Below are 12,181 nucleotides of genomic sequence, written 5' to 3'. Positions count from 1 at the left end.
TTTAGATGGCAGTGTAGTTATAATTTTTGTAGAAATTTGTGAATGCGTTGTGCGGGGCGTGCGTCGGTTTCCAATATGAACGGACTGAATAAGGCATTAGTCACGCCTAATGGAGAAACTATGCCGGTCCATATGGACTTTGTACAGTAAGTTATATACTAGTATCTTATACACTCAATCAACTCACCGAGCGTCTCAGCGAGGATGTCGCGTTCCAAGCAGGCAACAAGACAAGAGTGCTTTCCAATATGAACGGACTGATTAAGGCTCTAGTCACGCCTAATGGAGAAACTATGCCGGTCCATCTGGACTTTGTACAGTAAGTTATATACTAGTATCTTATATGCACTATCAATCAACTCGCCGAGCGTCTCAGCGAAGACGTCGCGTTCCAAGCAGGCAACGGAACTAGAGTGGTTTCCAACATGAACGGACTGATTAAGGCTCTAGTCACGCCTAATGGGGAAACTATGCCGGTCCATCTGGACTTTGTACAGTAAGTTATATTCTAATATCTAGTACACATAAATCAACTCACCGAGTGTCTGAGCGAAGACGTCGCGTTCCAAGCAGACAACGGCACTAGAGTGGTTTCCAACATGAACGGACTGATTAAGGCTTTAGTGACGCCTAATGGAGAAACTATGCCGGTCCATATGGACTTTGTACAGTAAGTTATATTCTAGAATCTTATACACTATCAATCAACCCACCGCGCGTCTCAGCGAAGACGTCGCGTTCCAAGTAGGCAACGGCACTAGAGTGGTTTCCAATATGAACGGACTGATTAAGGCTCTAGTCACGCCTAATGGGGAAACCCTACATTCTCAGGGGGGATTCTGACGTGTTTCTTATGTCTTAATAATACGATACGAATATAATTTACAGATACGACTCCATGCAAGCACCAGACAACAACAGCGGAGCATATCTCTTCATCCCATCCAAGCCAGGAACTGTGTTCCGAAAGGACGCCTTCCCGGAACTGGTCATCACGGAGGGACCTTTCAAAGCCACTCTGTACACCGGCCTGAATGGACCCAACTCTGCTGAGATCGTGCTGGCGGTAAGTTCATATTGACACGACTCCACACTGGCGCCAAATAACATTATGAAAGGAACATCTATTGGCTTTTTCTGCGATTTCTGAGCAGTTTTGTAGAATTACGTCTATGTATCCTATTAAAGGTCCAATTAAGAGCCAACAGGAGTGGTCATTTCTCCATACAAACGTAGTCCTCGTTTTCCTCCGTGGTTTTTGAAGCTAGAGCAATGATTTTTTCAACACAGATTAATATTGTCAATATCTGTGTCGGACCGTTTTGCTTTTTTTGATATTTTTGTTTTTTAAGGCGCTAGAGCCCTTCAAAAATGGCCAAAATGGCCTAATTGACTATGCCGCAATGAGAGGCGTGGTATTCAAAACTGATATCAATTAGCCAAAAAAGCAAAACGGTCCGACACAGATAATTTCATAATCATTTAGATTTCCAAATTTGGTTACGATTGGTTATGTTTTGGAGGAGGAAAAAGAGGACTACGAAACCTCGATTTTTGTCATTTTTCGCAGGATTTTTCGCCTCAGCTGCAGTTGTCCCTATCGCACTAATTTTAGGGGCGGAGTCAAGTTTCTAAATACGTACACAGCCAGAAAAGTGATGGGCAATAGTCGACATTTAATGTCGATAATCTAGTGATATAAGAAGTTATCGATAAACCGTCTTGTGTGAAAATATCTAGATCCTCCTAAGACACAAGGGGTTTTGCGTTGAGAGGGAACACATTTTTGTAGTTACATAGGTACAATCTATTTTGAACTTTTTGATTCTAATATTTCAAATTAGAAATCAAAATCAAAAATATTTTATTGCATGGTTATGGGTTTACAAAATTTTTAGGTACAGTCACGCTCCGTAATTGTCGAGCAATTTAAGGTCCTAGCTAGGGAATGCAATCTCGCACCAAGATTGGCGATTCGAGATCTCGCACGAAAAATCCGAATCGAGATTGGGTGTTTCGAGATCTCGACAGTCAGATTTTCGGGATCGAGATTAATATCTCGACGAGATCGAATTTGACAAAGTAACTAAAAATGTGTTATTTTAATCAATAATCTCTAAGAATTCCATAGATATAGACATCGTAAAATCGGGCGTATCGAGATATTCCTAGGAATATAATGAAACGCCGACATTTCATGATCTGCCTAGCGAACATCAGCCATTTTGTGCAAACCTCAAGGTGTGATATTCTGATATTCCTATAGTCTATAGGCAAATTAAACAAAAGTCGTCTCCTTCACGATTTTCGTCGACATCTCTTCTAAATACCTAAAACTGGTATGGACGACGGACGTGTTCCTCGTGGTCTCCAGAATATGAATAAACCGGTTTTTATTTTATGGAGGGGGGGGGGACGTGTCGAAAAAAAGGAAGGAAAAAGTGGGCGGCCGACCAGCATTGATATTTGTTCACGTCTTTAGTCCTATGGGACCGATCGGTTCGTGTGAGATGTCGTTTGAAAGAGTATTAAACGTGCAATTATTGTTTTATAATAACCGTAGTCATGACTGTAGTCATTTACAAAATATTTAAACTATATGATTTTTTACCGTGCATGGATGGCATAAGTACTGACAAAACATGCGTCTAACTCAATACATTATAACTTTACCGCAATTAATGTTATTAAAAAATATACGAAAAATTACATTAGCTTTCCAAAAACATAAGTTTTATTGATGATTATACATATAACAAAGTAATGATGAATTTTGTTCCGTCACGTAAATGGCGGGCGACCGACCTCAACTGATCATTATTTCTCGGGTTCTATTTTACTGATCAATTGGTGATGCATACCATTAGAAAGAATATTAAACATACTATAATTGGTTTCTAATAACCGTAGTCATAACTGTAGTCATTTACAAAATCATTGAAAATATGTATATGATTTCTCGATCAATTATTTTACAATGCGCCCGCTATGAAGCTAGGAATATCAAAGAATGCATTGCTCTGATGGATCTGCTGTCTCTTTCATAAGTAAGATCGTGATATGCCTGGGTTAATATTAGATCAGGAAATGGTGGCGTTTCATGATACGCCAAGGATTACGATTTTACGATATGCCGCCGACATACTACTTATTTAAGGTACCTCATGTTATATTTTGAAAATAACAACAACAAATTAAATTGACATTTAACATAAAATCAATTTTAATTTTTACTTTACTTCTATGAAATGCTATCGATGTCAAACCACCAGCGAAATGCTATACATACATGGAAGTATTCTGTCCGCTCAATTATGACCCAACGCAAACTACCCCGCGATAGGCGGTACTTACAAACTGCTCGATTGGCAATCTCAGTACCACCGAGATGACAGTCAGTGACAAATGGCTAAATTGATTTATAAAAACAACGTTTTTTTGTAATTAAAAATATATTCATGTGTCGTGAAGTGGTGCAGAAGTTATTTTAGTTCATACCAAGGACAGTGGAATCACTTTTCACTTGTAGTAAACAGATAACTTCAGTAGAATTTGGAAAAAACATGACGATTTGTTTTCAATACTACCGTGCTAAGCTAAAACGTAACAACTGCATACGACTTTCATAACAACATACGACTTTTTAAATTGCGAGGATAATAGGGATGGTGTTATGCTAAATTAAGTAGACTATTTTATTAACTTGTGTTTGGTTTAGGTATTTTCTATATAATTATAAATGTAGTAATAAATTCCTTCTTACAGATTTGTATTTTCCTTTTTTATTTCATGAGATGGAGCTATAAAAAAACTACCTAGTTATTTCAAATTAATAATCAAATTTGGTATTGTCATTTTACATTACTTTCCATTCAGATTCCCACAAGATGCTATTCGCAGAGAACTATGGAAAAAAGCTGTCCAATTAGAGAGACATGAAATTGAGTGGATGCCTGGCAAGATATCTAGAATATGTTCTATTCATGAGATATAACCCGTGAGATAATCATACCCGGTCTCCTATATGTAGATACATTTTTCCTATCATGCTTTCACTGAATTAATTTGACAAATACACACATTATCTGAAAATGTTGATCATTTGAATCCACCCTCTACTGTCACATATAGGTATGTAGGTTCTCTCTCAAGCCATTTCCGTCAGTAGAAAAGAGCGGCAAACATATTAACTCACATTATAGACGGGTTTAACGCGAATTATATTCAATTACCTTGATTTACCGACGTAAATCAGTTTCGTTTCGTATAATGTGAGTTAATATGTGTTCAAAACGCGAAAGTTTAAAATATTATAAGAGCGGCAAATTTAGAAAATGTAAGCGCGCGAACGGCTGTGGTCCTATACAAAATTTTAATTTTGCACCTTCTTCTACTGACAAACTTGCTTGACCGGCTATATACATATAAAATATTCTGAACTGAAAGTGGGGATTTATTGTGACTCCGCCTGTTCAAATATTTTTGACCCGATTCGTGTACCCATGTAAATTTTGCAGACTGTATAGCCAGTCCGATTTCTAAGATTAAGTTCGCCATACATTTACTATGGCGTACTTGATCTTAGAAAAACGGACAGACTATACCTGAACGTGACTTCGCACTGCCATACAGATTGATAATAAAATATACTAAATACTTATTATAGCGGAATACATTTATACAACAATGATATATTTACTTATGTTGAGTTATTCTGTCATGTCATAACAACCATTTTAACTAGTTATCTTTTAATCTGCATTAAATTATTATACGTGAATTATTTGACTGGTTCTTCACTGTATGGCATAAACCTATCCCTGTCCAAGTCATATTCTAATCAAATATGAACCGCGAACTCTCAGCGGCCAGTACGTACAGCAAGAAGGTTATTAGCGGATTAATGTCGCTGATTGGTAGTTATTAACATTATATGCATTTCATCTACACTTAGCTATGTACCATTAGTGTAATAAAGATGACTCTTATTTTGTTTACCAGCTTTGATTACAGGCTCTGTAAACGCGTCGTCTTATTTGAATGTAGGCGTAATTGTGTATGTGTGCTAATTTGGCCCGAGAATTTGAACGGTAATGTTCCTAAAGGCGGTATCCATGGTTATATATGATCGCAGCAAACCACTATTTACATTTACTTAGAAACTGCGTAACAATAATAGAGCTTAAGCCGGACACATAATAGCACTGCCTGAACAACATGAATCTAAGGTCATATATTACTTAAAACAAAGTATTTCACTTTCAGTCTTGTTCGAGATCTCGAATATATTAATCGAGATCTCGACCGAGATTGCATATATCGAGATTTCCTGTCAACTAGGTTAAATTTCGAAAATACGTGCGAGATCTAGCGAGATCTCGAAATTGCGAGATCTAGATAGCATTCCCTAGTCCTAGCTGAATTGGTTGTTTCATACACTTACTCTTACTCTATAGAATGTCCAATCCTGCCTTACAAAGACGTTAATATTTATATTTGTCATGTCTATACTTCGTTTCTGAGCATTATTGAACAAAAAATACTTACTTGATACTAGTATTAACCACTAAGTACATAAATAGGGTAATTCGCCAGTAACAGGCCACTATTAGTAACTGGCCACGCCAAACCAAAAATGAATTCTATTCACCTATAAATAGAATTCATTTTAGTATAAGGTGGCCAGTTATTGAAACCTTATACCTACTAAAATTAATTCTGTATAGAGGTGAATAGAATTCGTTTTTAGTTTAGGGCGGCCAGTTACTGGCGAATTATCCTATTCGATATCGAGTTCCGTAAACGTAAGCCGGGTAAGTAAAAAAGTTCAATCGCAATAGGGTAATTCGTCAGTGGCCACCCCAAACCAAAAATAAATTATATTCACCTATAAATATAATTAATTTTAGTATAAGGTGGCCAGTTATTGAAGTTATTGAAACCTTATACTAAAATGAATTCTGTTTATAGGTGAATAGGATTCATTTTTAGTTAAGGGCGACCAGTTATTAAAAGTGGCCAGTTACTGGCGAATTACCCTACTTAGTAGTAGCAGTAACAAAAAGTGGCAATGCAAATTGCAATCAGTGAGGTGCGCGCCAGCGCGAGTACGGGCGCACCGCACGCGTCTGTGTGCGTGCATTACACATACAAATACAGTCTCTCACGCCGCGGTTACGCCCCGTCAGAGCGACGGGTATATTCAGCTTGAAATCTCAAAATTGACTTTTAGCTCAGCTCCCGTTTCGTCTTAAAGCTAACTTTGTTTTACGCCTAAAATCTCCAGAAAATTTGCGTTTCTAAGTAACAAATCTAAATCTGCCTAGAACGCCATAATTATCTGCTAAATAAAAGTGTGATAAAATTCCTATTGTACATTTAACCATATCGCTGTCGTTGTATAATATGGATGCATATAACTTACTCAAAAATATGTCCCTTAGTTTTGAATTCGCTGACTTAAGAGCTATGGGACATATTTTTGAGTATAATGTGTGCACTCATATTTTTACACTTAACTGTACTAGCTATACATTTACCCCCTTATTCATAAACGTTTACTAAAGTTGACAAGCCGATAATAATCGTTTGCCCCTTTCCGACGTATTGGTATGATGGAAAGGGACAAATGATTATTATCGGCTTGTCAACCTTAGTGAACGTTTATGAATAAGGGGGTTATTTATTTGTTATCAGATATCCGTGTTCGACAACCCATCGCTACCGCAGACCGAAGTTGAAATCTCCAATACGTTCCTGATCGACCCGCAGGTCAACGACCTCGAGCTGGCCATGCGATTCTCGACCTCCATCAAGAATAAAGACACGTTCTATACGGACCTTAATGGCATGCAGGTTTGCACCAAGAAATTTAAAGTTCTCTAATCAAATAAGAATGCTTAGAATTCTAAGAGAGACCCCACACTAGCGTCTTTTGAGCGACGGCGTCTAGTCAGCGCTATGGAAAATGATGTCGCTGCGCAGTTGCGCTAACGTTGGGTCAAACAGCAGCCATAGTGTTGACTGGCATGTGTTGGCTGCCTCTAAGAAGTATCCCTATCATTGTTTTTCGTTTTGTTGTGTTGACAATGTTGACATAGTAGTCGTTTTCAAAGTTTTCGGGTAGAACTATCCTAGTACCGAGGCTTGTTTGATGTACTACAATGTACCACCTTATTTTTGGAAATCAGGTAGAAATTCATTTAAATTGATCCTACCCAACTCGTAAAATCGTCAATGCCAGGGTGGTTAAGCTTTAAAACACCTGGACTCGCGCACGAAGGGTTCCGTGCCATAATGCAAAAAACGGCAAAAAAAATGGTCACCCATCCAAGTACTGACCCCGCCCGACATTGCTTAACTTCGGTCAAAAATCTCGTTTGTTGTATGGGAGCCCCACTTAAATCTTTATTTTATTCTGTTTTTAGTATTTGTTGTTATAGCGGCAACAGAAAAACATCATCTGTGAAAATTTCAACTGTCTAGCTATCACGGTTCGTGAGATACAGCCTGGTGACAGACGGACGGACGGACAGCGGAGTCTTAGTAATAGGGTCCCGTTTTTACTCCTTGGGTACGGAACCCTAAAAACACGTCCTTCACAAACAGCTTCGGTCAATTTTTGTAAGTTATCTTAGATTTTCTTGCATCGTTTTGTTTTCCCATAATAATTTTGACCACATATTTTTGTTCTAGATGATTAAACGTCGCTATTTCGAGAAGCTGCCCCTCCAAGCGAACTTCTACCCGCTACCGGCCGCCGCATACATCGAGGATACTGACGCGCGCCTGACGCTGCTCACGTCAACGCCGCTCGGCATGGCCGCGTTGCAACCTGGACAGCTAGAGGTACAACCCTTTTGCACCAGGAAGGTGGCAGATTAACGTACAGTCGCCATCAAATATATTGGAGCGGCCAAGGCGCTCACAAATATCTGAACACGCCTCTATTGTCAAGGCGATAGAGTGCATGTTCAGATATTGTGAACACCATGGCCGCTCCTATATACCTGATGGCGACTATACGACCAGCCTGGATAGTAACCGGACACTGTTGACCAATGACACTTAGGGCATGTTGCACCAACCACATTCGACAGACTGATCAACGTCAGCCACTCGTCAGTCAGAACTCTTTAACGATACGACCAGTTTGGTGCAACCGACCCTTAGTATTCTAGCAGATCCAAACGTTGATTCGAAATGTATAAGGGTACATTCACAGTGTTGACTGGTCAACGGATATATGAAGGCTCCACACCGCCAACGCAGAACACAGGGGTTATTCATTTCTGAGATTTTATAACCGATTTTTTTTCTGAGGTTTTTTTTTATTTATAACCGCCTGCTTTATTTTCCATAAGATCCTATAGGATCTAGGATCTAAGATATATATATGAGAAGGCAAGAACAAGTATGTGTGTTAATTTTGTACTGGAAACTGGGCACCCGGCACCGAAAGTGTTAACAGCGCATGCGATGGGCTTCAGGTCTTGATAGTCGATGTAGATGATAGTATTTGAAATGTAGTAAACCGAAAAGAAAACATGGTTTGTAGGCAAAGAGTGTTTTTTTAAGTAACAAGTTAATTTATTTTTATTTAATTTCATGTGCTAGCTGAGCTCGAGTTTTAGAAGTACATCGACTAGAAAAGTCGAATTGATTTCTAATGAAACATACTTCGAGCGAAGTATTGGCGCTACACAGGTTTTTATTATATTCTGTGACTTGTAGTGACGAGTGTAGTTAGTCGTGTAAAACTTACGTTTATTTACGGCCTGACGTTTCGAACGTGACGTTACGTTCGTGGTCACAGGCAAACAGTAATAAAAGTATGACACAGACTACACAGTTATAAAAGTATGAATGAAAATCGTATTAGTTTAAATCAATATATTGAGTGTAGTTAGTGTCAGTTGTCCTCGGTAAATATGTAGATTGTGATATCTTTGATTAGGAAACTTCGCGGATATTATAAACTCGTCTTAATTTTTGTTTGTTTTCCCAGATGTAGTAAATATACGATGTTATCATGTCAAATAGAAACAAACATAAAACTAAACTTGTAGCATTACTAGTAGCAGTACTTAGGTCGATTTTAATTCTTCATTTAGTAATTTAGATACTTTAGATAATGCCCGAAATAAATAGCCATAATCAAGAATATCGGAGCATTCCAACAGAGTATAGCTTACAAACGCGACTATTTTTATTTTATTTTTTACTACATATGTAGTGCATATTTGTTTTCCATCGTATTTTCTCGGAAACGTTCGTATTTGTCTTGCTACTTCAGTCAACCTCAGTACTTTTTGTACCGAGACTGACTGAAATAGCAAGACACGTTCGTACGTTTCTGTAAAAATACGATATAAAATAATTATTAAGTCGTCTCATCTTTTCTTTCTGTCCGCACTCCGGCCTGCACCATCTATGCTGCTCCGTTGGTCCTAATCAGTAGCCATTTTAATATTTTGGAAAATGATATGAAGCCGGTTGTTGGCCCCATGATAATCCAATGCTTGGCTTATAAAGTGTCACACCAGAACTCGACTGCCTACTTCTTTCGGATTGATATACTTACTTACTTCGCTGGCTCAACGATCCGAAGTGGATCTTGGCCGCCGATACTAGATTTTGCCATTCGTCCCTGTACTGTGTGATCTGACGCTATTCAGCCGTTTGGATATCACACAGGTCTTTCTGGACCTCATCGATCCATCGGTACCTAGGCCTTCCGACCGGACGTCTCCCAGTTGGTCGTCCCAGATAAGCTCTTTTGGCCGCACGATCCTCTCCCTTCCTCTCCAAATAGCCGAGCAGCCTTGCTCTCGCCGATGATATTGGGCTCGCTCACCAATTCTTCCACTTCCAATTCGGATTGATATATTATTAAATTTTGTTTATGCCTGTGTCCAGGTTATGCAAGACCGACGTCTGAGCAAAGACGACAACCGTGGAGTGAACCAGGGTGTACTCGACAACGTGCGGACTAGACACACCTTCCGCCTCATATATGAGAAGGCCAACAATCCTTGCCTGGTAAGTTCACACTTCACAGTCTCAAGTCTGAGATCTGACCTTAAGTCGGCAAGACCGACGGCAGAGTAACACACAACTTAAAATCAGACCTCAGTTTCATTATACAGTCGCCATCAGATATATCGGAGCGGCCAAGGTGATCACAAATATCTGAACACGCCTCTATTGTCAAGGCGTTAGAGTGCGTGTTCAGATATTGTGAACACCGTGGCCGCTCCGATATATATGATGGCGACTGTACAAGATGCGAAGTCAAACGATAACAGAGACTAATGAATATATTTTAAATGACGTACTTATAGTATTATGTTTAGTATTTATAGTATTATTTCTATTAGTCAGAAGTCTTCAGATATTTATGAGCGGGCAGCTCCGATATCTCTGAACGTTCCAGTGCAAGTATTTTACCTGATATGAAATTACGATGGAAGATAACTAAAAGAAAAACCTGGTGTTACGGATTCTTGTTTACATCCGTTTTGTTTTCAGCAAAAGCATTCCCCCGAACACCCGAGCGGTCAGCTGACCCTCGGCGCGCACGTGTCAGCGCAGACCCTGCTGCACCCGCTCGTGGCCATGCAGTACTCCGCGCGGACCGGAGCAGCCCTGCCCGCCTACAGACGAGCGCGGACCAGCGCCGCCGACGTCGTGCTAGCGGAGTTCAGTGCGCATGTCTCCGCCAAGGTCAGTAGACCCTCCTACACCCGCTCGTAGCCGTGCAGTACTCCGCGCGGACCGGAGCAGCCCTGCCCGCCTACAGACGAGCGCGGACCAGCGCCGCCGACGTCGTGCTAGCGGAGTTCAGTGCGCATGTCTCGGCCAAGGTCAGTAGACCCTCCTGCACCCGCTCGTGGCCATGCAGTACTCCGCGCGGACCGGAGTAGCCCTGCCCGCCTACAGACGAGCGCGGACCAGCGCCGCCGACGTAGTGCTAGCGGAGTTCAGTGCGCATGTCTCCGCCAAGGTCAGTAGATCCTCCTGCACCCGCTCGTGGCCATGGAGTACTCCGTGCGGACCGGAGTAGCCCTGCCCGCCTACAGACGAGCGCGGACTAGCGCCGCCGACGTAGTGCTAGCGGAGTTCAGTGCGCATGTCTCCGCCAAGGTCAGTAGACTGTGGTCTGACTGTAATACTTATAGAAAAAAAACGCCGAGAACAAAGCGACATATCATATTAACAGTACCCCAATTAACGCGGCTAACTGTCTAGCCAAATACAGATGTAGTCCATAATTATTTTCCTTCGTATTTTCTCGACTTGGACGCATTAGTCCGAGATGGTGGGGAAATAGAAATACCAACAACAAGGTCAAGTGGAGAAACTAGAGGAGGCCTTTATCCAGCACTCAAGGAAGTACAGATGTTGTGCATAATTATTTTCTATCGTATTTTCACGGAAACGTACGAAAGTGTCTTGCTATTTCAAGCAGTCTTGGTACAAAAAGTACTGAAGTAGACTGAAGTATCTTGCGTATTCGGACGACAGAGAAGCAGACAAAGTTTTTCGATTTTTCTATGCTGGCGGTAGTCCTTCAGGCTTTGCCCATGAAGGTATACCCAAAACAGACAGTGCGCTACGAATAAAGTGTTTTACACATACGTCTAATTTCATTTGTATAATTCCACTTTGCCTTCCTGTATAATGTCACAATCATAATGAGAGCATTAATACTTTTGATGTAAATATGTAATAAAATTTTTGCATGCCCAATTTAAGGTACAAACATTATTGATACTGAATAACTTTGTAATCCACCATTACTGGCAAAATGAATGATTTACTTTGTATATTTTCAGAAGAAAGACGGCAAGACAGTCCGCGGCATGGGCATGACCTTCCAGAGGGTATACCTGGATAAGTGCTACGGGAACCCGGAGATCGCTAAGTGGTACCCGACCAGCGAAGGCATTGTAAGTTTTATTTGTTATTGTAAAGTCAATAACACTCCCATCGGTGGACCTTATTACAAAAGGCATAAGGTCCAACGATGTACAGCTGGGAGTGTTGTTGACTGTACATGTCGATTCATAAAAGCTGACAAGAATGGAATGATTGAGCGAATGAAAATATCTAAGTATGTGTGTATAGAAAAAATATTGGTTAAAGCAGCGGTCGGCAACAGGCGTTCGCGCGCCGCGTG

General features: G+C 40.4%; 1 protein-coding gene across 1 annotated transcript in view; it reads left to right on the top strand.

Moving 5' to 3' along the window:
* Positions 1–12,181, top strand: part of LOC134673212 (alpha-mannosidase 2) — a 46,209-nt gene that overhangs the window by 29,406 nt on the left and 4,622 nt on the right. The window contains exons 16-21 of the mRNA XM_063531161.1: positions 889–1,066; positions 6,697–6,855; positions 7,696–7,848; positions 9,919–10,041; positions 10,531–10,725; positions 11,838–11,951. Coding sequence (XP_063387231.1) covers positions 889–1,066; positions 6,697–6,855; positions 7,696–7,848; positions 9,919–10,041; positions 10,531–10,725; positions 11,838–11,951 — 922 coding nt within the window. The remainder of the gene's footprint in view (positions 1–888; positions 1,067–6,696; positions 6,856–7,695; positions 7,849–9,918; positions 10,042–10,530; positions 10,726–11,837; positions 11,952–12,181) is intronic.

This window comes from Cydia fagiglandana, chromosome 18 (genome assembly GCF_963556715.1).
Source record: "Cydia fagiglandana chromosome 18, ilCydFagi1.1, whole genome shotgun sequence".
NCBI classification, from domain to species: domain Eukaryota; kingdom Metazoa; phylum Arthropoda; class Insecta; order Lepidoptera; family Tortricidae; genus Cydia; species Cydia fagiglandana.
This window is presented reverse-complemented; position numbering and strand designations above follow the sequence as displayed.